Source organism: Canis lupus, chromosome 12 (genome assembly GCF_011100685.1).
Source record: "Canis lupus familiaris isolate Mischka breed German Shepherd chromosome 12, alternate assembly UU_Cfam_GSD_1.0, whole genome shotgun sequence".
Lineage (NCBI taxonomy): Eukaryota > Metazoa > Chordata > Mammalia > Carnivora > Canidae > Canis > Canis lupus.
The window spans coordinates 66,221,370-66,248,525 of record NC_049233.1 but is presented as its reverse complement, the minus strand read 5'-3'; the positions used below and the strand labels follow the sequence as shown (position 1 = coordinate 66,248,525).

Here is a 27,156-nt window from a genome sequence, read left to right as displayed (position 1 = left end):
ACCTCAAAATCCAACCTTCCCTGTCCAGAGGCCTCCTCTGACTTCTGGTGGCCTATCAAGCAAAATGCGGCTCTTAAAGATGCTGCTCACTCTCCACAGTGCAGTTCGCGCCTCCAGGCTCACCTCCTTCCCTCCTTCCCTCCCTTCCAACTCTGCACCACACTCACATCCTCGGACAGCCCCAGAATGGCCTCCTGGCTCCCACTCCTGCCTCTTCTCCGGCCTGCCCCTCTCCCGCTCCCTTCTCCGCACCAGCCCTGGCTCCCTTCCCGGTGCAGACTGGCCGGTGCCTGTCCCTTCCTCTTCCAGGTTAACCGACCATCCGGTCCACGTCTGTACCAGGCCCGACACAGAAGCCTCATCACTGTTCCACGCACCTCCTCTCCCACCGTTAGCGCCTTCGTGTACAAATGATTTCTTATCCCTCTTTGTACTCCCAGGATTACAAATAAAAAGCCCACAAAAAGCTGGCTGGCTGAAGCACAGAAGGAGGGGAGGGAAAAAAAGAGATGAGGAGGAGAAAGAAGAAAAGGAGGAAAAGGAGATGAAGGGACAAGGGAGCAAAAAGGAGGAGGACTTTCCCCTTTAAGAAGGCTCTGGCAAGAAAGCGCAGAGGATTAGCAGGGGCCTGGTGGTGAACCCGAGCCTAAAGCCCTGAGGGCTGTGGATGGGGGGGCACTGGGCAGAGGCAGCAACGCAGGCCCCCCATCTTCTCCCATCTTCCCCCATCTCGAGAGCTGGCTCTGAGCCTCGAATCTCATGCGGGGGTGGGGGTGGCGCTGACTGCCAAGCACAGGCCAGGGGCTGTTTCTGGGAAAAATGTATGAAGATGGGTGGGAGGGGAGTCTAGTTAAATACTGCGGGAACAGGAAAGGCCAATTTCTGGTCAACCCACTTAACTTCCAGCCTCGCTCCCACTTTTAACAGAGAAATCACAAACGAGTTTTCTCCCTCCCCCCACCAGGAAAGCCCACCCACGGGGCCTGCCCCCAAAGCAGGAGTTCACCCAAGTGCAGGCTTTAAGCTTGCGGAAGCGTATCCGGTCCTTAACTTTCTGTTCCAATATATGTTGTTCCTGACTACCTAGTTATGTACTTTTCTGCTTTACTGTATATAATGCCTTAAATCCTTTAGGGCAGAAAAAGAAGTGCAAGGTAGGTGGTTACGGAGATGCCCGGTGAGCTCGTAACAGGCTTACTGGACCAGCTCTTGAGTGTCACCTCACCAAGAAAGAGCAAACAGAAAAACATGTTTCAATTCCTTTCCTTCTCTTCCCATCTCCTAATGTGCAACTGCAGGGGGCAGCCAGGCAAGTGGGAGAAGAGAAAGGACAAGAACACAGAATTGATCATCTACAAGGAGGATGAATAAGAATTTGGCGTCCTGGCTTTTTAGCAGTTGCTAGGTGATGTCTGAGGCACCACCCTACAGCTTTGGTATATGCCAAGAAAGCAGCACTCTGCTGTGATTCCTGGTACTCATCTGCTCCTGACAACGGACCGAGTTCTACTCTACGACTTTAGGGTGCTTGTTTTTTTCTGAGGCTGCTGCTTCTCTCGGTTTCCCCAAATTCCCTGATCATAGGAGGTACTGGGCCCCACCGTCGATCAGAATCTCCAGGCAAAATGCCTGATGCAGTGGGCAAAGCTGTCCTGCCTAGCACCGAAAGCTCTCACTGTGTCGTCGACACCGGGAGACGCACTGTACAGGGAAAGATTATAGTGAGAAGTGACTGGATAACTCACAAAGGCTTTTCTTATTTATAAACAGCATTTTAGTGGAGCAAAACGCGAATTCAAAAGCATCTGTTTGGTTTTTTTTGTTTCTTTCCAAATTGATTACGGGCGCTCAGTTATCAATTTCCAATATGTTTTCAACTCTTAATTGAAAAACCTTAGCAAACACAAGAAATGGTTGTCTTAAACGGTGAGGCCCCCCTGATGTATATCATGGAATTTAGGAGCGACAAGACAGGCCCAGAGCTGGGGCCTCATTCATGCAGCCTCTACTGCAGTGAGGTGTGCACAAGGCGTGGTGGGCACAAGGTGGGGGATGCCGGTTGACTGACTTGAGCCCCCACACACTGCTCATCTCCGGGGTGGATGGCCCTCTCTCTTCCCTTTGCACTCTTCCTCCATCCGAATCCTCAGTACCCAGGGAACTCACCGGCTCCTGCCCTAGAAGGCATCCAGCCACCATCAGGGCTGCCCCAGAGCACAGGGGCTGGTAGCCCACAGCCCACCACTGAACTTCTGTTTCAGTGCCTCAGAAGTTAAGCAGTCTTTTTGGCTAGCCTGGGAACTTTGCCATCAATCATGATATTGCTCCTTGGAGAAACATTTTCCCAATTTCAAAAAACCAGCTTTCAAAGAAACCTCTGGAACATAATGCAATTAAAAAACCGCACCATTAATAGTTGGAAAGTTATTCTGTTTCCTCTACCAAAATCAGCATCGGGATTCAGTTTCATTTATTTTTATGCATTGAATGCGATTATGGAAAGAATTTGAGCAGCTCACTTTATGGTTCATAAAGCTGTGCTGTAAACTTGATCTCATTTGCTCCCTAAACCAGCCCCATGAGGCAGACAGAAGGGTATTACGAGCCCTACTTTTTCAGATGAGGAAACTGAGTCTCCGAAAGCCCACCAGCTACCAGGTAGGTGGGCATCATAAGCTCCAACTCCTTGTCTGCTGTCTCCCCCCACTCCATTTGGCTGTCTCTAAAAGCATTCGTTATATTTCTCAATCATCTGGAATATCCATAACCAAAATCCCTCGAGCTTTATCTCAACTTAACTGCCAACTGCAAAATGGTTCGCTTCCCGCTGATGATGCGAAAGAATAAACACAGCCGCCAGAGACCGCAAACAGTGTCAAATGATTTAAGATCCAAAGCCACACCGTTTTCCAGCCTCAGCAAAACCATCTCCCTCTATTAATAAAAGCACATTCGTTTTCTGGATCTGTGCCCACTCGCAACCACATAGATGCCCAAACCAGGGCCTCTGTGGTAACCTGAGAAGTTTCATATTGTCTCCTATGATTCATACGGTCCTGGCTGAGACACGAGAAATCAATGACAAGATGCCACCATGCACATGAAACCGCTAGCACCCCGAATTCCTGAGCATTTTATTGGAGCTAAGACAGACGCATATGAAAGTAATAATCCTTAAAGCTCGATGATGATGCTTGGTGCCTGGCTATGGGGCCCCTCTGGCACATTCCTACCATGGGTGTCCGACTCCAGCAGGAAATGTTTCTATGCGCCTCAACCCCCCAGTGCCCTCTCCTGAGACCCTGTTGAACACCAGCCTTTGTTCATTCTTTGGTTACTGCCTCTATGTCGGTCACCCTGGTCAAATAAGTAGGTAGCTGATTCGGCTGGTGGTGGTTATTACATGTACAGCATACTGGAAATTGTGAACGTCGCATAGACTGTATAGCATGTCAGGGCGGTAAAATGAGGACACCGAGTCCGAGAGAGATAATGTAACACCAAGAACTACCAAGTAATAACATCAACTTCCCCGATTACCTGTGAAAGTCAGTGACGTTTCTTTTTTGCCACAACCGATCTGTCTACAGTGAAGAGGTGAGGCTGAGCAGAAAGGACAGCAATTAAGAAGCAAATGTCTCTCTCCCAAAACAATAGGCATAAGTGGGAATACTTATTTCCCACTCTTGATGTTCCTGTTGAAGAGATGTTCCTCTGCATGATACTCCTGGCCACTTCCTGATGGGGGGGCACAAGGTATCTCCTCTGCTCCTCCCGGGCCAGATGCAGCTAGTGATGAGGTGGCCAGGGCTAATGCAGGGGTTCGGGACTAGAATGCCTGCCTGCCTCAGCTGTAAATTATAGCTTCCAACTACAGTGACAATCTTCTCCCCGTCCCTATCTGCCTTAGTTTCTTTCTTACTTCCAGGTTCAAAACCCAAGGCACTACGTGACATGTCTGGGGACTCTGAGTGTCCCCAGATCTTTAGAATATGCCATCCCTGGGAAGTCCAAGGTGAACACGAGTTACAGATTCACAGGTCCTTCCCAAGAAAGGGAGGGGGAGTGAAGAGGAAGGGCCGGGGCTCTGACTGCCTATCCTCTCACGCCAATCGCATGAGTGAGTTATTAGTCATACTGCTGCTATTCCTTATAGAAAAGAAGCCTCCTAAGTAGCAAATAGCAGTCCCCTTCCCACAAACAAATACATCGTCACAAAATTAGCAAGCCTAACCAAGACCAAAGGTTGTGATGAAAAAAGTTTCATCTCATCTCAAACACAGTAAACTCTCAGCAAAATGAGCCAGAAATCGTACTCTAGTTAACAGCGTTGTACAATTTGCTGGTTTCAATAATGTACTGTAGTTACGTAAGATGTCACCATTGGGAGAAGCTAGATGATGGGGACACAGGACCTTTCTGTACTATTTTTTGCAACATCTTGTGGTGAACCTATACTTAGTTCAAAATAAAAGTTAAAAAGTAAAAAAGCCAGACACAAAACAGCACACACTGTATGTTCCATTTATATTAAACTCTAGAACAGGCAGGGCTTATCTATGGTGAAAGGGATCAGAAAAATGGTTCCCTTTGTGGGGTAGGAGAGTGGGGGTTAACTGGAAAGAGGTGGGAGAAAATTTCTGAGGTGTTGGAAATCTGCATCTTGATAGGGGTGTGTATTACACGGTTGTATGTTTTTGTCAAAACTCATCAAACGGGTTAGATCTGAACATTTTCCTGTATTAGAAATTATATGCCTCAATTAAAACAATAAAAAAATAAATGACCTCTTTTGCTGCTTCCTCTTCAAACAAAACCTTCAAAAAAGATGCTATAAAAATGTTTTTTTTGTTTGATCATCAAATCTCCATTAATATCATAAGAATTTAAGAAATATTTTTTAAAAAGAATGCAAGAAATAGAATCATGGGGATATCTGCTCTCATAGGTATGCAGCTTATTTCCTCCAATTATCACAGCAAGGTTCTATCAGGTGGAAATCATTGCCTTGGTTCTGATTTTATGGTCTGAAAGGTAGGCTTCCCATTGGCAAGGGTAGGCCAGAGAAAGAGCTAACATACTTTCCTACTTAAGTATGCATACTCATAATAATTAACTGCTGAAATATGTATTCATATCTACATTTTAAAGCTATTAAATATAACTAAAGCAAGATTTAAGTGACCCCAACCACCTTGGTACAGTCGTTAATTACTAATATTATGTAAATCACAGCCTCATTGAATCTCCAGACTTCAGTCAAAGGCATCTCTTAAATTCCCCAAATCCTTGAAACAGAGAATAGTTGACTCTGAGACTGGGGGTCCATTAAGTACCCAGAATCCCTTGCTGTTGAGAGAACACCCCCTTCCAATTTTAGTTTCTATTCAGCATGGTTCTCCACATAGCTTCTCAAAGAAAGAAAAATGAAAAAGATCCAAGATTTGAAATCCACCCCTAACACTGCCATCTTAATTTCTTATGATTCCCTTTTCCTCATCAGAATAAACTGCTCTTTGAAGCTTCAGGTGTTGGTAATTCTGATTTTATTTTGTTTAATAAATTTCTGAAAAAAAAAATGTCTGCTGAGTGCCTATCATGTGGCAAATATGTGCCATGTCCTATTCTCTCATTTAATTTTTCCAATTATCCATTAAGCTGGTCCTTTATTTTTTTAAAAATATTTTATTTACTTATTTGAGATAGAGAAAGAGCACATATGCATGAGCTTGGGGAGGGCACAGGGAAAGGGAGAAGGAGAGAATCTCAAGCAGACTCCGAGCTGAGCACAGAGCCCGACTCAGGGCTCAATCTCATGACCCTGAGATCATGACCTGAGCCAAACCAAGAGTCAGATGCCCAACCAACTGAGCCACCCAAGGGCCCTTAAACTGGTCCTTTAAAGATGAGAAAGGGAAGGCTCAGCGACTGAGAAGCACTGATAGGGTGAGAGCTCAAAGGCCAGCTTAGGCCTCTGCCTTCTTCACTAGAAAGCGCTGTCCCAGCACCAGGTACAAAGCCAAATGGACCATCAGGATCTTGAAGACATGATAGAGGAGCTGAACACAGAATACAGCAATGAACTCAGATCAGTCGAAGCAGGGAGTTTACTCTAGGGCTTAGAAATGTTTCTTAAAAAAAAAAAAAATCAACCATATCAAAACACCTTTTAATTAAAAAATACAGATATTTAAAAAACTCATCCAAGCTTCAAAGAGCATGGACCGCTAGCGATAGGACTCCATCCCATCTGCCTACTCAAACTTCTGCATACAAAGGAGCAGAAGCCCTCTTCTGGTGAGTGTTCTCTGTAGCATTTGCCAAAGCTGACCAAGACCAACCCAATTCATGCTTTAAGATCTCTACTCTCCTGGACATTGTCCTTTCTTAGTTTTCTGGCCACTTCTTTTTTCTATTTTTCTTTCCCATTCCACAAATTTGGTCATTCTATAAAAGCTGTTCTCAGCCCTCCTCTATAATCTTTCTCTACTCTCCCCTTGAGTAAGTAACTTCATTGTCTTTCTTGACTTCAACTATCACCTCCATGCAGATGACCTGAAATCTGCTTTCTCAGCTTTACTTTCTCTGCTAAGTTCATAACTCTGATTGTTTACCAGACAGCCCCACTTGGCTATTCTTTGGGCACCTTAAAGTTTTCAATGAGGACTAATTACATAATTTCCTCCTCTCACCAAATCAGTTCCTTGCACAACTCTCCATTTTCTGAACCATCCAGGCTCAAAATGTCTGAGTCATCTCTTCGTTTAATTCACTTTCCTTTTCCCCAAACTCAAGCCAAGGTGAAGAATGGAGCAGGGATTGACAAGGGCCAGGAGGACTAATATAACCGAGAAATGTTCTCTTAAAAAAAGGAAGAAGATGACATGAGAGATGCACTGAGCAAAAGAGGGAGAAAGATTAGGATTTGAAGGACCTCCTGGGGTGACACTTGCAGGCTTTGAGGCCAAAGAAGTGAATTGGGCACTAGAGGAAGGGAGAGAAGTAAACCATGTTATCTGGGTGCTGAAAAATAGTCTAACTTTAAAAATGTTGTATCTGAAGCAGGGAATGAAAGAATACACTTCTCTGTGGATTGAACTCAAAATCAAATGAGTCAGGCTGTAAAGAAGAAAGGTTGGAAATACAAAGGAATGAAAAAATAGGAATGCGAGTTCAAGACAGGCTGGGTTTTAACAGTTTCATTATGTACCTATAAATCACCTAACTATAAATGTGATACCTTGAGATTTTCCTCAATTACAGTCAAGCAGCTTTGTGCACAATGTTCTCAAAATGAGAGAGGACAGATGAGACACCAGGAGAATCCGGGCTTGGTTGTGATTTTGACACACACAGAAGACTGTTCTCCATTCCCCAGGAAGTGGGGGCATGATGGAGACCACAACAGACTTGCTGATGGAGGGGACTCCAGCAGTTCCCCTGTGTCATGCCTTCCCAAATGTTAGCCTTTAGAAGTCAGAGACAAACATCTGATAATCCATTCTAGATCAACATTGGCAAGTCCCTATTTCTGTGTTGGTTACCTCTTTGGGTGATGCAATTCACTACTGGTGGTTAGGGGGCCTTGCCTTTTACCTGGCCTATATTTCCCTTTTTCCAAGTTTTGGGGAACTCTCCTGAAATTCTATATTCTGGAATTCAGTAAACACGCACAGTGGAACCTTCTTTACTCTTGTAATTTTACAGACAAAGTCATAGCTCCAGTTTTGTGAGACTGGGAGTATTACTACTTCCACTTGGTGCACAGGTGGTGGCCCTCAGATCCTCTGAGCGGCCACACTCACCCTCTTAAAATGCTATTAAGTATCTGATCAGCAGAACTGAAGGCAGCATCGAATGTGTAGAAAAACCATGATCTTGTAGAAGAATAAGGCATCAGAATACTATTATCTGGACACGGGGGTCTCCAAAAAGTAGGTCCCTACTGGCAGCTGTCCTGTCCTCTTCTGTCTTCCTCACCATCTGGAACACACCTGGCACCGAGCAGCCCCTCCACTAACACCTGTGAAATCAATGTCTCTTGATTTTGGCCACACAGTGATAAGTATCACCACATATGAATATAAGATAGATATACAAGAAACAACATAAAGAAACCCTTCAAAATCTCAAAACTTCCCTGTTTTTCCTGTAAGCAGCATTAGCCCAGAGGCTGTGGAGGAGCTTTTCTTCCATATCCATTCAATGACCTCCTTCCTTTTAGCTCCATTACTATCGGCCTCAAATCTAATAACTACAGTGACGTCCCTTAACCCGGGCTACCGTGTGTGAGACCTTAACCCTCCAGTCTGTTCCTACCACTGATATGTTCCCTTCCCCTCACTTTTTGGCTTTTTGGTCCTTATCAATTTAGTATCTCGTGTACCTTCATCCTTCTGCCTCTTGGATCTCATCACTTTCTCCCCACGCACTCACCTCCAACGGCTCCTCCAAGTCCACCCTCTACAGCCTGGTGTTTGAGACTTAGGGCTGTGGCCTATGACTCTCACCGACGCTCACAGAACCCCTCTGGCTCTGCAGCCTGTGTCAAACACACCTTCATCCCTTTCCCTTTGTGCCAGGTTCCCAAATCCTATACAACCTTCAGGCTCCAGCTTCCAGGCATCCAAGAAGGCAGCTTTAGGGAAACACGAGGACTCTAGCATTTGTGCCAGAGACTGGAATGTGTACAGTTTTATAAATAGGAGGTCCCCAGAAAGTGTGCTAAAGCTATTGAGGTTCTCCGGGTTGAAAGTCATCAAAAGAGGACATCGCACCTGTCCAATGCCGCCTGCCTTTGTCTTTTTCGCCTTGCCATGTTCTCTGTGGCTGACAGACATTTTATTGGTGCAGCCATGGTGATTAACTTATTTTTGTTCTGTTGAATAAAGTTGCTTTTTAAAAATGTCTCATGAGCTAGAGTTACCAAGTTCTGAAAACTAGTGTGAATAAATAATCCTGAATATGTCCAGATCTGTGTGGTTGAATTTGTACCTGAGCTGGCTAGTGAAGAGCCAGTCAGTGTTACATATTCACAGGAGTAGATTTTCAGCTGCTCTTCTGCTGAGGTCATGTTGCTTACATTTTATCAATCATATATAAAATGGCTTTTCTTCATTTTAATTAAATATGAGGGAATGTCTAGTTCAGGGGGTCCTGCAGATGAAATAGCCCAAAACAATATCCCCTTCCTCTCCAGGGCTGTAAACACACACACACACAGAGTGACATTGTATAGCTGATGCAAATGGGGCTTGGTGACCACAGGGGGAGCACATGCTTAGGTGGTGGCACTTTCTCCTGCTGGACTGTACTCCAGGGAGAAACCTCAGGCATGTTAAGCCTCGCCCAAGCCAGATCCTAGGCAGGCTCAGAGGAGGGCTCTGGAGACAAAGGCAGTGCCTGGTGAGTGGTGGCAGGGAGTGAGAAAGAAGTTACTGCAGTGTCCCTCCTTACACCACCAGGAAGGGGGCATGGATGTCAGGAAAGGAAAAAGGCATCTAACCTAGTGAGTCAGTTTGCATCGAAGAATGCTGAATGGAGGGAAAAAGAAAGACAAGAGGACCACGGGCACTAGTACTGCCCTCACTGCTATACCAGAGGTCCTACTTCTGAGCTGGATATATTTTAGGTCACAGTGATACTCAATGTTTCTTTTTACCAACTGATCTTACTTCTACATACTATATATTTTGTCACAAATATATAAATATAATATAAAAATAAATAAAATATATACATTGTATAATTATTCAATGTATATATTTACAATATAATATATACATTGTATATATATTTACAATATAATATATTACATTTACAATATAATATATACAATACAATATAATTGTATATTTACATTTACAAATGTAAATATACAATTATACAATGTATATATTTTATTTATGTATGTATTTTATTCTATATTCTATGATATATTTATTTTTACATATGTATATAAATGGGTTAGAAAGAGCTTTTTTATTTTTTATTTTATTTTGTTTTTTTAAGATTTTATTTATTTATTTCAGAAGGAGAGAGCGCATGTGCATGAGCATGAGCAGCGGGGAGGAGCAGAGGGAGAAGCAGACGCTCCACTGAGCAGGGAGCCCGATGTGGGTCTCAATCACAGGACCCTGGGACCATGAGCCGAGCCTAAGGCAGCTGCTCAACTCAAGCCACCCAGGCACCCTGGAAAGAGCTTTTTTAATAAGACAAGAATTCTAGAAGGCATTGCACAAAAATTAAAAAGAGTAAACACCTCAATAGGAGAACAGTTCAGAATTTGATGTATATCTTTATCACAGAATATTATGTAGTCATTAAAAAAATGTAAAATAAACCTACAACAGGTTCATACTATGTATTGTTACATGAGAACACAGGTGTGCATAGACTGTCTCATTTTTGAAAACCTATGATTATGTTAAAAGGTGATCACATCAGTGTGAACAGTGTTGGCTAACTGGTTGGAAGAGGAGAAATGAGGAAGGAAGAGAGTAATGGAAAATAAGCAAAAACAACTATTAAAAATAAGATGGTCTGTGATAAAAAGCAAGAATTATATAAAATTATACATATGTAAGTATATATATATATATGCATAAAAATGCAATGGAAGAATGGTTACTAAGATGTGTTATTCCAGGGTAAAAATATGATTTTACACTTTTACTTCTACTTTTTTTGCATTTACATCAGGAAATATAATAATCATATAACCAAAATAATTATTTTCATTGAGGAAAAATTTTGATTAACTCACTAATAATACTGGCTGTATGAAAATAATGTTTCTAAGTCTTCCTAGACAAAAGATGGCACATCCAGAAGAATTTTGAATCATTCACAACTAAAAGGGGTTTTCATAATCTTTTTTCAAAATGGAGACAGACCACGAAGGCCAAAATTAATGATCATCATAAACACTTTAAGCATCTTTAAGGCAGGGCTTAAATCTAATTTTTAACACACTTTCCCAAAGGCTCCAAGCACTCTGAGTGCTCAATCAATCCTTGTTAATTGACAAGCACATTTCAAATCTCATGAATTATTACATCAAAGATGCTATTATCTGATATACAAATGCTATTAAAAAGTAAAATCTCATCTAAAAATGAATATGAGAGCTGAAGCAGCTCCAGTGAAAACAATTTAACTATGAAATTAAATCTGCCACAAAATAAGTAATAAAACTAACACATAACAAATGTTTTTCATCTTGCCCCTGGTCATATTAAATGTATCTAGTTTTGCTACCTTCATTCCTGTAGTCTCAGGCCTGCAGGTCATCTACACACCCCCCAACTACTGTCCACTCAATATCATTAACTTTTGCTTTTTATTGCAGATACAAGATTCAAGACATTAGCTACCCATCCTCATGAACAATATCCAGTCTTGGAAATTCTAAAGATTAAAAACTCTGCCTGCTAAAATTCTGATTATAGCATACAATTGTTTTATGGCATGATGCTACTTTTTTTATTCTCCTAGGCCTGCTTTCTCTGCAGGGTAGCAGAAATGGATGTTGAAGCTGTGTAGTGAGATGCTCCGTGAAAAGTCACTGAATAGGGGCACCTGGGTGGCTCAGTCGGTAAAGCATCTGGCTCTTGATTTTGGCTCAGATCATGATCTCAGCCAGGATCGTGAGATGGAGCCCTGAGTCAGACTTCACGCTCAGTGAGGAGTCTGCTTGATATCTCAATCTCCCTCTGCCTCTCCCTCTCGCTCTTTCTCTCTCTCTCTCAAATAAATAAATATATAAATCTTAAAGAAAAAAAAAAAGCTATGGACTAGCCTTTCCAAGGAAACAGGTACACACACACACACACACACACACACACACACACACACACGGGGTGGGTGGGGGGCAGCGGCTGCTTCTCTTGATCCCCAATGCCGGGCACTCCCACCTGGCTGTAAGCAACCACCTGTTACACACCCCCGCCCCCGCAGTAACTGATATTACTGATTTTACACATATAATCTTTTCAAGTAAAATACTCACTTGGACTAATAAGTGGCCTGAGTTAGGTAAACATGTACCACATTTCTTGGTGTTCTCATTTATTTGCTTTATCAAATTCATCAATATTTCCACAGCATCTTTGCTGATCATTTCATCGAGAAATCCTGGATTTCCAGAAATGAATTTGATAGCCCCCATACAGTATAAAAAAGCTTCAGTGTTAGTTTGTAGATCTTCACTTCTCAGGACTTCCAATAATGATTCTGTAAAAAAAGACGAATTACTACAAATGTGTAATAGCTGGAGAGAGACATTTTAAGGCATTGGTATGTGAACATCAAATACAATTTGTAAAATGTTAGTCAGAACCTACATCCAAATGCTTGTTACGTGTTACTCGTGTGGTATAAAAAGAGAAGCTTATTTGTAGCTCAGACAAATCTCTGTAAATAGTAATGAGAGCAAAAGGATGGGATTATTAATACATAAATACGAACAGGTTCTTTTCATTAAAATGCCATTTCTTGCCTCTTACTAATATTTACCATCCTTTATTTTTAGTTACAAAAATGTTGAGTTATTACAGAACAGTTGATAGTTAAGACAATTTAAGAGTAAAATTTCAACAAACTTTCGAGAATATACTGGTTGCTGTGTGAATGGGAAATTAATCAAGACAGGATCTTTTAAGAATCTCAATCACCACAGAAAGGGATCCTTGGACTATAACATCTACTGTTTCCCAAGACAATTTAAGAACATTCATCTGAATAGCATACAACTACTAGATTTTAGGGGCATCCCAGGCAACTCTGATAAGGTTAATCACCCCTCTTTCACATTTAGTTTTATTAATGTCAGTGTGATCATTTGTCAGCACCTTTCTTTGTTCCTGTCTGCTGGGGTCAAAAAAAAAAAAAAAAAGAGATCATTTACCCTTTGTCACAAAAAGACAATTCAGGGCATTTTCCTTGTTGCTGCCTTGCCTTAGATCAGCAATGCAAATTCACAGAAGATTTTTATTGAGGTAACTAAGCATCTTAATTATTTAAGGGTATATTAAATGGTTTTAGCTAGGAAGTAAGAGTGTAATAAAATTTCTCTACCTACATATCTGAAACACGTTTGAGGCACTTTGATGTCAAATGTCTACAACAGCTGTCTTCCAGTTTGTTCCAGATTTGAGCCACTCCTACTACATCAAAAGCCCAAAACTTTTGATTATGTCAAATACCATTAAATGTATTTTGTCTTATGGTCAATCCAAGACAAGGAAATGGTTTTTTAAGTAGGGAACACTTGAGAAAGTCACAAAATGTTACTACAGGCATTTAAAACAAATAGGCAACTTTCCTTCTTGGCTCCAAAGACTACATTAAGCAGAATGCGGAAAACACAGAGAAGGACAGAGCAAAACTAGGCATCACATAACTTTTCTGGATATTACTAGAAAATAAAATATTCTGGCTACCATCAATGATAACTTTGCTCCCCAATTTCTCACTTGTACTCAAGGGCAACACTGGCTCAGGGGTAGCACCGAATGATACTTACCCAGAATGCTGTCATTTTCAATCAGAGAGTCATTCTTCTCACTCCTGCTAATTTTAAATATAAGTTTGCAGACATTAAGAAGATTCTTTCTACTCACTTTAAGCTGCAGAGAAAGAAAACACTTACGTTTTTATTGCAGAGGGAATTAGAGATGCACCATCATTTTTTAACACAAACATCTATTTTTAAAGTGCTGCAAGGGTATATTTTTAAAACATAAAGAACAATTCTAAATTTAGGCTACATATTTACCAACTATAGTATTTAATTACCTCACTTATGGTAAATATGATATAAATGATCCTTAGGGTAAGCATGCTCTACTGATAAGTATTTACTTCTTTATAAAGTCTCATCCTTATACAATGAGATTATTAGTTACTTTTTAAAGAGTATATGAGGATAAAAGGGGGAAGGATGTTGATCAATTTAATTAAATGGAGTAATTGCTTTAATATACAAGAGTAAAGGAAGATGGATAACAAAAAAATTCAGATTAGATTAATTTAGAAAAGAATACCTAGTAGGGGTGAAGGAAAGATAAGAAAGGAGGAAGGTATGATTCTCTATTGTTTGTATAAAAGAAAACAAAAAAGTAATATTCTTGGGTTAGATAACACATATATATTTATTTTAGATGCTCTATTTGGAATGCTTTTAGATAATAGCAAGTAGTGTTCAAAACTTAAAATTACCTTCTAAATCATACAAAAATATTCAAGTAAATTAAACACAGGGGCAATAAGAAACTATACTTAAAAAAAAAGAAAGCACAGTAGAGGACGACTAACTACATCAAGTAGTCTCAATTAGCTGTATATTTGTCTAAAGTAGTAAAAATTAAAAATAAAAATATCCTAAGTGTCCTATATTAGGGAATAATTTAATAAATTATGGAACAATACCATTCATATTAAGGAGTCACAGAAAGGGTAACTGTGAATATCATGTTTAAAAAGAAGACATTTATAACTTACTGTTAGATGGGAATATTATATGCCCCCATTGCAAGAATGTAAAATATATTTGTAGGAATGAGGTCATTTGAGCAAACACATACATCTGTGTGATAAAGGATGGCGTATGGGTCATTATTTTATCATTAAAAAGTATCTTTAAAATTACCTTCAATATTGTTTATTAATGACTTTCCAGTTAGTTGAAAAAAAAGATAATGGAATCTATCAGACATGTTTTTAAAGATTCATTCTGTGTTCGATCCACCAATATTAATGAACTCCTACTGTGTACCAGGCACAGTGCTGTTCACTGTAGGAGACATGAGGATCAGCATGAACAGCCTCATGTCTGAGGGGCAGAGGGAGGGAAGCATTATTCACAGAGCAGCGCAGCATCCCTCTGCCTCCCTGCTCAGGGCCCTCTCCAGGTTATCTCAGAGGGACCTTATAACTTAGGAACTGTCATTTCCATTTTGCACCTGGGGAGTCTCTGTGAGTATTAAAAATGCAGATCCTGGGCTGCCAGGCTGGCTCTGTTGCATCAGAATCTGCTTTTTTTTTTTTTTTTTTTAAGATTGTATTTATTTATTCATGAGAGACACAGAGAGAGGCAGAGACATAGGTAGAGGGAGATGCAGGCTCCCTGCAGGGAGCCCGATATGGAACTCCATCCTAGGACCCCAGGGATCACACCCTGAGCCAAAGACAGCGGCTCAACCACTGAGCCACCCAGGTGCCCCCAGAATCTGCATTTGAACAAGCTCCCCAGAGATCCAGTGCACGTGCAAGTCTGAGAAGCTCTGTTGTGGAAGCATCAGAAACTGTTCTATGAGGCAGGATGGTGATTCCTTCTGTTTTCAGAAGGGAAAAGGATATGAGAAAAAAATGTAATGTTCAGGTATTCAAAAAAATTATTTAAAAACCCAGTAAATAAGCTGACTAAAGACAATAGAAATAAATTCTACATCAATGGAAATTCATATTGTCCTTAATACTTGGGAATATATTTTAATTAGTTAACTATCTTCCACTACATCATGAGCCTTTGGGGGGGGGGGCGCTACATGATATGTAGCATGAGTTACATATATACTTAATAAAATGAGTTGAAGAAATAAATGAATACAACTAACCTCACCGCCCCCCCCAAGTCTTCCGTTTTTAGTGAAAAGTGACAAAGGGAAAATAACAACATATATCAGGGTTTCCATTAAAAATCAGACAAACAAAAAAACGATCATTTCCAAGCCTGCTGCAAGGTCAGTTTACATCCAAAGCACATTCCTATACCTTCTCTTTTGGTGACTGTAAAACTATGACTGAGATGTGAAAAGATAATAAAATATTAAATCATATGCAAGGAACATAGACTACCTAACATAAAACGGCTCTTTCCGCCCCACGCTGTCCGTTCCCTTTCCTGTGCGTTCCACTGTGCCCTCAGTACTCAGCCTCCCCTCGGGTGTTCTGTTGATCAGAGTCTCTCCTGCTACATGCCAGCTGGGGAGGCAGGGACAATTTTATTCCCTGTATTCCAATGTCAGGAGTCCCTGGCACAAAGTAAGCTCTTGCAGTGGGATGGTTTATTTCTTACCTTAAAAATAGCAGTCTTTTCTATTTGAAGCAAACTTGGAAAATTAAAGAGAAGTTTTAAAACACTTATAATACTATTACTATATATAATCACTGTTGACAGACTGTTGGGTTGTTTTTATTTTTTCACCCTCTGTATAGGGAATTAGATTTTTTTTTTTGGCCTCCTGAATATAGTTGCATTCATAGTATATATGTTTGTACTCAAAAAATTCTTAATATAGACTGGTACATGTTTGTAAGATCTTTTGATACAAAGGTTAAAATTAAATGGCTGTCTGGCAAAACCTCTAACTTACTTAACCAAAAAAAAAAAAAAAAAAGGAAGAAGTCAGAACAATTGACATGATGTTCACTGAATATGTTTAACTATAAATAATTGTAAATGTAAGGCTAAATTGGTAGGTAAAATATTGGCAGAAATTAGAGAAGATATTAAAAACATCTTAGTTCCATATATCTTTTTTTTTTTTTTTGCTGATTTTTTTTTCCTTTGACAGTTTTTATGATGTGGTCTTTTTAAAACTTACATAGAATTCCATCACCAAGCCCTGTGCAAAACAAGGTCTTGCTTGGAACATTAGGGCAGATTCAGGTAGCAGATGGGAAGTCGGGCTTGATGGCCTTGAAGGTCCCTCCCGACCTGGTTCTGTAGTTCATCAGAAGGAACAGCCTGCCCATCTCTGCACTGGGAGGGCAGCCTAGCACAATCACCCCTGATTCATTCAGCAAGGCAGTCAAGGTCCCACAGAGAGCTTTATCTAATCAAATTTCGTTCAGAATGCCATCACCGCCTGGCACATCACTTAGCCTTTTACCCTAAAATAGTTCAACTGTGTCATTCATAGAATTAATTTGAATGGCACCCTTAATAACCAAAATAATATTTTCTCTGCAAAGCATTGATGAATTCATGGCATTTTCTTCCTTTCTCTCTCTCTCTCTCATTTATCTATTTTTTTTGGCTTGGTATGGAGCAAAATGTCTAGGATCCAGATGAACAACCAAAGGTCGCGTTGATCCCTCAGTAACCGGCAGCGTGGGTCTACCCAGGGCAGCTACCCTGGTGGAAACTTCCAGCCTTACACAGGGGCTCTCCTGGGCCCAGGGGGCACCCCAAATCCAAGGCCAGAGAGGAAATGGGGTGAGCACGCTGGTATCTTTTCATCTCTACCTACCACTTTTTTTTTCAAGCTTTTATTTAAATTCTCGTTAGTTAACATACAGTCTACCTACAACTTTAAATTCCATTGTTTCTGTGGCTCATGCTCTTTTTTGTTTCATTAAAGCTGATTAATTAATCACTTGCCCTCAATGAGGGGAGTAAAAGGCTACCGAAATCACCATTTCAAAGAAATGTTACTTTCAGAGTCAAATATCATATCAAAGCTTCTTAAAAGAGGGTGAATCGTTTGTGAGGACAGCTATATAAGAATGTAGCTTCTCCAAAAGCATCGCAAAGACTATTGTAGTCAGAATATTCGGGAAACACATCAAAATCAGGAACCGTGGGCATTCTCACGAAACTCTCAGTAAGTATGCCAATGCTCACCTTCACTGTGTACTTTCAGACTTTAAATTGTATGAATTATGGGTGTTAACATAATAGCTTTTACTTTTATGAGACCAGGTAAACAAAGCTTCATTCATTTGTTTTAGCGGCTCTTTTAGAAGGTCCTATAATAACTGTGTCTTATCTTGTTTCCAACTGCTTATGGCTGGGACAACAAAGTGCTCCCCTCAAACAATGATATCATTTTGTTCGAGACAGAGTTTATTCAGACTTTTATTTGGTGTCTGGCCTTTTCTTCTAACACCTCCCGGGAGCCTTCTGTTACCACCTTCCCATGACCGCATGCAGCTGTTTCTCTGGTTCACACTGGTTCATAAAGCACCTGGCCAGTGTGTCTGTGGCCCACGTTACCCTAAGTTATTTATTAAATCATGTAGCAGAATCCAGCACTCAGCAGAAACCGTAGGGCAGAAACCACAGCTTGCATTCTCTGATACTCATCACCAGTCAGGTTACTTGAAGAACTGTTTTGAATGGATTTGCCTATTGTCACCTTTTGTAAAAACCTAGCTGCGGTCCAAATACAGGAGTTTATTTGAATATTTTCCACGTACTCAGCCTTAGTGCCTTGGATATAGTACTTCCTAGTCAAATTCTGAGATGCCAATTTATTAACCTGAATTTTTTTTCAAGACTCTAAACGCACACACCACATTTCTAATGTTCTTTGTAATATTTACAAATAAAGTGTTAAATAAAACTTTCATGTGCTACAGTCTACTAGACCAGAGGAAAGAAAAACTTACTGCTAGAATAATTTTTGCAAGTTTAAGGCTGAGCACGTCTGAACCAATATCAACTAGTTTATATAGGGTCTTCAGGAGAATACTTCTTCTCTTAAATTTATTTCCAAGCATGTTTCCTTCCTCTAAAGCGTGATGAAGTTGTGTGCAAGCAGCACAAATCGTTTCAATGTTTTCTTCTGTCAGAGCAAAGAGAGTAAAGCAGCACTTACTAATTAAGGTCAAGCTTTCAAGGGTGTCAAACACAGTGTAAGTAAAACCCCATAATTATTTCCCCGAACATCTTCAAATTCCTGAATGATGCTTTTTCCCTTCTCTTGTAATTTCCATCTACCTGATTTTTTTTTTTTTTTTTTTTTTTTAATTTTTATTTATTTATGATAGTCACATAGAGAGAGAGAGAGAGAGGCAGAGACATAGGCAGAGGGAGAAGCAGGCTCCATGCACCGGGAGCCTGACGTGGGATTCGATCCGAGGTCTCCAGGATCGCGCCCTGGGCCAAAGGCAGGCGCCAAACCGCTGCGCCACCCAGGGATCCCCTGATTTTTTTTTCACCTCGTTGACCCACCTCCTACCATGTTGACTTATTTACTAATCAGTCAGCTTATCTAGAACACACAGTCTTTCAAAGAGCCTATTGAAGAATGGAATGGCACCTATTCCAGTTGGTTCGCTGTATTCCAAATGCCTCCACCTCATGGTGCTCGGCTCAGTCTCAGGGAAGCACAACACTGTGTCTCCACCTCCAACCCTTTGGGGGCATAGTTCCACTGGCCTAGAATGTTCTCCTCACCTTCATCCCTACTGATTTTGGTCCATCAAAGCTCTGTTTACATTCTGGCTCCTCCAGAAAAGACGTACCGTTCCACATTCCACAAACATTACTTGGCACTCTGTCATTTTTCACATACATATATATGTATGTTCTGTTATATGAGCAGTGCCCTCAGATAGATGTCACACTAAGTGCAGAGGAGTCATGTCTTTGCATCTTTGGATCAACAGAGCATGGTACAGTGAGAAGCCTGGACTGACGATCTATAACATGGTCTAATATATACTCATTTTCTAATATATCTGCAGATGAAAACGGTGATCAATATTTTTTTTTGAGAGAACAATGCTCATTACCTGAGGAAAGAAGGTCCAAAGGGAATAAAAATCTCAAAATGCCACCTTATCCACTATTATTTGCAGGTGGTTATTACAAGACAGGAGGATAAAATGAAGACTTTAGTTGGGAAATAGGAGAAACCTAGAACATTTTCTTTTATAGTGAGAATTCTGAGGACAGCAATCTTTGGCAGTGATAGCCATACCCACAGGCATACAAGGAAGAAAAACTAGCACATAAAATGGAATGTGAGGGGAAATCTAAGAATCCAAGTCTAAGATATTCAGTTGAAAACTATTATCTGATAGATTCCATCACAAAATTTAAAATTAGGAAACCAATCTTAAATAAATACCATAATGTGCTCTTAAAAGCCCACATAGAGGAAGTGTGCGCCTGAAGAAGGAAATGACTCAGGCCATTTTTAGCTCTTTTCAACAATAACATCTAAGAAAAAATTTTAAACCTCAATAGCTCAGTAACCTTCAATGCCTTTCGGTTATGCACTTAAATAAATGAATTTTTGGGAAATGACTTAGACTAACTTTAAATAAAAGGAAAAACCTGAGCTCCATTGTAAGAACACTTTTGTTCTGTTGTTTTATTCTTCTGTTACTGGCAGTTTCTTCACAAACCCCAAGTCCAGGCTATGGGCCACTCTCTGGCAGTGGGGAGACCTCAAGGCATTTTTCTAACGTTTCCCTCTGCAAACTCTTCAGCCTGGTGGGTTCAACGAGGAGTGGCTGTTTTAGCTTAAAAGAAACTAAAAAAAGGAAGTTTCATGGGTCAAAATTTAAACTGTTGATCAAATTAACTCTTTATATCAATTGGCTTGTCAAAAATGCCACAGAGATTCAAAAGACAACTTGAGCTCAAGAGCTTCCAAGATTCTCAAGGGGCTAATCTAATGCTTGTGGGTGAGAGTTTGATAAGTAATAGAAAGCAATGTTGTCTCGAAGTAACTTCTCCCTATAAGATACTTAGTAATTACAAAGGGGAAAATATTATCTTTATATTGGAAAAACCTGGATACCACCTTCCCCAAGTGATCAGAATTCCCATTCCCAGTAAGAGACCAGATCAGCATCATGTGCCTATTGCTGTGATGCACTGAGGACACAGCACCCCTCCTGCCATATACATGCCCCAAATACCTCATCTGGGTCTAAGTGTGAGAAAATACCAGACGCAACTCATTTGTGGGGGCAGTTTATAAAATAATTGGCCTGTACTCCTCAACTATGTCAAGATCATGAAAGAGGCATGACAAATACCTCGAATTTATAATCCAGGATTTTCTTTCTCTACAAAGGAAATTATTAGGATAACTGCCAAAATCTGAGTATTTTGTACCTAAAAAGTATTGTATGGTAGTTTCCAGATGTGTAACAGAATGTCCTTGTTTCTTAAAATATATGTTAGGGTATTAGGTATGTGGGCCATCACACTGGCAACTTGTTCTCAAATGGATCAAAAAAGGAAAAAAACTGTGTGTGTGTGTGTGTGTGTGTGTGTGTGTGTGTGTGTGTTGGGGGGTTACAGAAAAACAAGAGCAAGAGGGAGGAAGAGAGAGGGAATAATAAAGTAAATGTGGTAAAATACTAATATTTGAGGAATCTGAGGGAAGGGCATACAGGATTTCTTTATACTATTCTTGAAGCTTTCCTGTAAGTCTGAAATTATGTCAAAATAAAAAGAAAAATAAGAAAGACCCTCAAAAACTCAAGTAGCCCAGTCCTGTCACCATTTGCTATTCTTAAAGTTGATGGGAGCGAGGCCATATTTCAGAGTCATCGATCCTCGGAGAAGGGAGATTCGTTGGCATTTCAAACCCCAAACTCCAGTTCAATTTTCTCTGTTGGTGTCCCCAGAACTCTCTTAAAATCTTTCCAGCTGAAGACTTCTTCCAAGATAGGCCTCTGTGCTGCAGGCCATCCTCCCCACTGCGCTCTTCCTAGCGTGTTCTCCTTTTATACCTTTGCCCAGACTGACTGCTCTCCTCACTGTTTTTGCATATATCTCCTAAAATAAAGGGCCCAAAGTTAAGCTGGCTTGCTAATCTGAGGGTGAAAATCAGTAACTCTAAGAGGAGAAAAGTCATCACTTGGGGTTTCGAGCTACAGAGGACAGTGATGATGGTCCAGTCTAATCCACGTCACCTGGCATGTGAACACTGCTACATGCAGAGATTAAGTGGCTCCCTGAAGCCATGTGCTTAGTAGCAATACCAGGAGCACAAGCCCTGACCAGGGCTCCCACATGAGCCACGAGCACAGCAAAGCACTAAAAGGGAGCCGAGGAACAGTGAGATTATTTGAACCCTTTAGGAAGTAGGGTCTTTTACAGGACTTCCTCGCTTGCTGGGGAGGACTTGTTTACCCTGCTTCTCCTAGGGTCTCTTTCTGAATCTATTACGCTGTTTTGCGCATCCCGGAGTCCTCATTCCACAATGCTTAGTAAGGGCCTAACGTGTGCTGTGTGCTTTGAGCTTGGTGGAGGTCCAAGACTGTGGCTCCAGAGGAGCCCATTTCAACTTCAGAAATGAAATCCCCGAGGAGCAGCAAAGGAGATAAAGCAGGGACCATTCCCTTGACAAGCTTCCCATGGGGCGCCTTTGCAGAGACCCATTGATCACGGGCCTTCACTGCTGGGGAACTTCACGGGGCAAGGGCTGGGTATACACCAGGCCAGGCCACTTCCAGCTCTGAGTGGCATTCCCAATAAGTGTGGTAAACCTTAGGAGAGGAAGACATATACGTTTGGATCTAGAAAACCATGGGCACACCTCCCAAGGATGGCAGTCTATGAGACTTAGTCAAAGATTCAGGAGCCTGAAATCTGTTTTAATCTTCCACTTTCGTGTATTAACTGCCTCCCCAGAGATTTCCAACCAGCGTTTCCTTGGGCAGAGAGGTGATAATTAATATATATTCCCTGGGGAGTTTTAGAAGTAGGCTCTCTTCCTGAAATTAAAGCATAGTTTTTACTCACTAAATATTAGGTTTACATGTCGTTCATACATACATTACTGGGTGAGTAAAGATATAACTTCATTTGTTTCTGAACATGTTCACAGAAATGGTAGTCAAAACATGCTAAAAATTTCAGGGCAGTGGGGAAACATATAAATAACTACAGATATTCTCAATTTAAAACAAAAACTGTGGTTTTTTTACCCTTTTCTAATTCATGCAAAATCGGTACAATCCTCGTATTCCAAAAGACTTCATCTACTTCTATTTCTGTTTCCTTTTCTTGCAAGTTGGCTTTAGAGACTGCAAAAGAAATCCAGATCAGGAGAAAGCTGTGAAAAAAAGTTATACCTAGAGCACCATCACAAGTCTTTACTATTCATCACTATATTAATCAACTGTGGAATGAAAGTACATTTAAGCCCAACTAATTCTAATTAGAACTACCTGTCTTCTAAGCAAATCACCCCAAACTGAACTCCGAAAAGATCATGTAAAGAGATCAGAACTTTAAACTCTGGTTAGGACACCGCATGATGTCTCAAACTTTGTAAATGTTGGAATTATTGTCAGTAAGGCAAATAGTTGTTGTTGTTGCTGTTATTTTTAAGTAAGCTCTATGCCCAACGTGAGGCATGAACCCACGACCCCAGAATCAAGGGTTGCATGTTCCACCACTGAGCCAGCCAGGCACCCTGCAAGGCAAATAGTTTGAGTTATTTTTTATTTAAACTTACCACTCTGTAACGTGGAATAAATAGAAAACTTCAGATAGGTAAAGAATAAGGATTTTGAAACATGTTTAATAAAAAATTTTCTAAAAGGAAGGCCTATGGCAAGACTTTCTTTCCAATAGAAAACGAAACGGCCGTATCATTGTGGGGCCAATGCCATTAACGCCAAGTGAATCTGTGTGGGGTAGTAGGAAAAGCCTGTACTTTAGGCACTGACAGATTTCAGTGCATATCACAGCTTCATTACTGATGCCCTTGTTGGCTGGGGTCTGGTTCTCATCCTTTCTAAGCCTCATCAGTGAAACAGAGATGAAAATCTTTTCATTCAGGGCTATGAGAATTAAAAGACATGATATAGGTAAAGCTTAGAGCCCAATGCCTAATATCTAGGAATACACAATAAATGTGAATTTTATTTTCCTGATAAAACAATAGGCCACCACTGTCTGAAGTTTATCCGGCTATGTGATCCCACTGAATCATCACAATTAGATGCTGCCTGTGAATGTAGGCTATAGAAGAATAGCTGCCATTGCCTGGGGGACTTTAAGAGGCAGCACAACTCTTCAATTTTTATAACATTATGAAGAGGTCCCCAAATGGTCTCCATTTTCCAGATGAAGAAAGTGCGGCTCAGGGGTATTACGCTACCTGCCCAAGGTCATACAGCTCCACAGCACTTGTAAGCACTTGACCTCTAGGCTAGTCCACCCCACAGCAAAAACAGTAAACTGAAAGATAACTTTGGAGGGCCATGTGAATCATATTAGAAACTGCAAATCATTATATATTTCACACAGGAAATATCTCACTATCTAAAGCACAGACAGTGTAGCTGGAGGGGGCACTGCTCCCTCCAGAAATGAGAGTGCGGACTCTCAAGAGCAATGCGAAGGACATAGTCCTCAGCTTCCCTTCTCTGTTTCTCTCCCTCCGTTCCCATAAGGTTCTCACATGGCACCCAGTCTATCTACCTAATCAATATTCAGTCTGTACCTGCTCAGAGTGGACCCAGTACAATCAATCAAGTGCCCACAGTAGTGCCTACACCCCAAAAATGTCGCACAAAGAGTTAGAAAAGATAGGGACAATCAGGGTTTCATAGAAAGAGAAGAAGGGAGAGCAGCAAAAAGGCATATGCCCTATATATTTTTAGATTGTTTCAATGAGGGCAGGGGAGAGGACCAATGGACCAAGGAGGCCTATTAAGAGCACAGGTTCTAGGGTCACTGTCTGGTTTTGAATCCTAGCTCTACCAACCTACGAGCTAGTTGACTGTGGGCAAGATGCATCGCTTTTCCTCTAGAAAATGGGGTAACAATGGTCATCGCCAAGTATTGGGATTATGGGTTATTAATTTCTCTTATGTGCTACTGTATTTTCCAAAACCTCTCATGTATTTGTGTTACTCTTTAGAAGAAGAAAATACATACAATCCACATGAAACTTCCTAAGCATGCAGTGACGATGTCACCCAGGAGAAGCAGGAAAGCTAAGCAATGTACCCCTCCCTTCCAGCACGGAGGCCTTCCTCTAACACACTTCTTGCTGGAAACAGACACCTCAGTTGCAGCGAGTCCAGGCTCACCTTTTATCAGACCTTCTTGATACCAAAAGGGGACAATGTACACTGGGCGTGTGAAAAGAGCTTGGGCAGAAAAAGTAGATAGAAAGGGATTGTCAACAAGGGTGTAATTAAAGGTTGTAGGTGTGCTCTCTATAGTTTTACTAGCAAAGCGTCACGTAATCATCTAACCCATAAGGAAGAATTCACCATAAAATGCATAGGTGTGGGGCACCTGGGTGGCTCAGTCAGTTGAGCGTCTGTCTGCCTTCGCCTCAGGTCCTGATTTTGAGATCCTGGGATCCAGCCCCACGTGGGCTCCCTGCTCAGAGGGGAGTCTGCTTCTCCCTCTCCCTCTGCCCCTCCCCCTGCTTGTGCTCTCTCTATCATAAATAAATAAATAAATAAATAAATAAATAAATAAATAAATAAAATCTTTTAAAAAATGCATACGTGCATTGCCTTTAGGACAAAATCAGTCCATATCGTGCAGGTTCACAATCCCTTATCCAAAGCCTTTGGGCCAGATGTGTTTTGGGATTCAAAAAATTTTGAATTTTAGTAAGGTAATATGCTACACACACTGCAAGACCACCCCCAGTAAGGTCTTCTGGGGTGGCACCCTGCAGCTGGGTACAGGCATATTCACAGGAACAAAACAAAGACAATTCCTGGCCTCCCATCAGTCCAGGTCAGGCATTGTCACTAAATGAGTTTGAAAAATACTTCAAAAATTCAGAGCTTTCCCAAGCTTCAACTTTCCGTCTCAATCTTTTGGGTTATTACTTTTATGAGTCTACCCTAACTTTGATAAATTATAGGTATGGATTCTAAAAGTAAACCTGAATACTCAAGCAGTATAAAACACATGGTTGTTCATATTCCCAGGTATCCGACAGAGTCCAAAGACATGTGAATAAAGTCAACATATATCAAGGCAAGTGAAAAGCCAGATGATAATAAGTCAGATAAATAACTTAATCACCAAATATTTATGGCACCCTGAAATTTACCAAGTCCAATAAGTTCAAATCAGCATTTTTACCTCCTATGCAATATGCCCTTTAATAGAATAGCTCTGTGAGAAACCATGATTATCAATCTGCTTCTTAGGATACACAGAATCAATAACGTGCTCACCCTAGGCAGAGTTGAATTACAGGGGTGAGCCAGAAATTGCAGAAGGGTTTAACCTTGGGAAAGGAAAGGCCCTTGCAAGCCCTTCTGAATGTTCTAAAGACTTGTTCCTTCTCAGAGCAAAAGTCAGCCAGACACTGGGGCTTAAGGGATCACTTTCAACCCTTTCCCAAGAATCACAGTGCAAGCAGTTGTGTCCAACCATGACCTTTCCACATCTCCGCCCACTCCCGGACCCCCTCCAACTCTGCTTTCTGCAAAAATGCCATTTTATATAACCAAACCCCTCTCCACTCTAGCAACTGAAGCATGGGATCCTGTGATTACTCTTTAAGATCTACAAAAACTAAATAAAAGTTTGCCTCAGTCTTGGGCAACAACCTAATATTTTAGAAAGCACTTTCATCTAGGTTCACAGTTTGCTAAATATAAAAATTATGATTCAACAGGAAATTGGGTAAGTCAAGCAGAAATTTCAGCATGTTTTTGACGATTTTGCTGTCTCAGTGGTTATAGTTTTTAACCACAGCTTTGAGTTCTGGACACAAAACTTGACACAATGTTTATTGGCTGATGTTTTTAGCAAGTAAATGTAAAATCCTTAGCAACAAAGCTGATGCAGAAATCAGGCTAGGATTTTCCTGTTACAGAAATTCTGATTGGCCACAAAAGTCATTTTATTGATGAGAAATTAGTTTTGAAAGTAAGAAAATATTTTGGGGGCCTAATATTAGTTTGGTTTTATAAAATTGCATGTGCGTAAAAAGTGAAAAATATAACAAACACCTGTGTACCCACAAATAGTTTGATCAAATATTAACTGTATTTTTATCCTCTCCTTTATTTCAAAGAAATAAACATTATAGATATAGTTGCCATCCCCTGTCTATTCCCCTTCCTTCCTCTGCCTCCAAGGGTTACCACCGTTCTAAATCAGGTGGTTATTTTTTTATCATGTTTGATTTTACACGTCACCACATAGATCTGTATCCATAAACAACATATGTCATTGTTTTTGCAACTTGATGTTTTCATGTAATATGTTTGTACTCATTTCAGTCAATATTACATGTGTAACTGCTACACTTCATTGAATGAATACATTTTGCATCATTTCTAGCCTGTGATTTATATTGTTACATTTTTTTTCCTCAAACAGATTAAAGCCCCCAAAGGCTGTCTTCATACAGCTAATAGAGCTTCACTTAAGTGAGCCATGATTTTGAACTCAAGAAGGATGCC

The 27,156-nt window shown here is 40.7% G+C and overlaps 1 protein-coding gene across 5 annotated transcripts in view; it reads right to left on the bottom strand.

Moving 5' to 3' along the window:
- The window catches only part of ARMC2 (armadillo repeat containing 2), a 104,194-nt gene that overhangs the window by 37,163 nt on the left and 39,875 nt on the right, over positions 1 to 27,156 (bottom strand). For all 5 annotated transcript variants that reach the window (XR_005368109.1, XM_038554882.1, XM_038554883.1 and 2 more), the window contains exons 7-10: positions 22,684 to 22,782; positions 18,397 to 18,572; positions 13,526 to 13,628; positions 12,011 to 12,234 (exon numbers count right to left, since the gene is read on the bottom strand). Coding sequence is in view for 4 of the 5 variants with exons in the window: in XM_038554882.1 (XP_038410810.1) it covers positions 12,011 to 12,234; positions 13,526 to 13,628; positions 18,397 to 18,572; positions 22,684 to 22,782 (602 nt within the window). In the remaining variant the exon portion in view is untranslated. The remainder of the gene's footprint in view (positions 1 to 12,010; positions 12,235 to 13,525; positions 13,629 to 18,396; positions 18,573 to 22,683; positions 22,783 to 27,156) is intronic.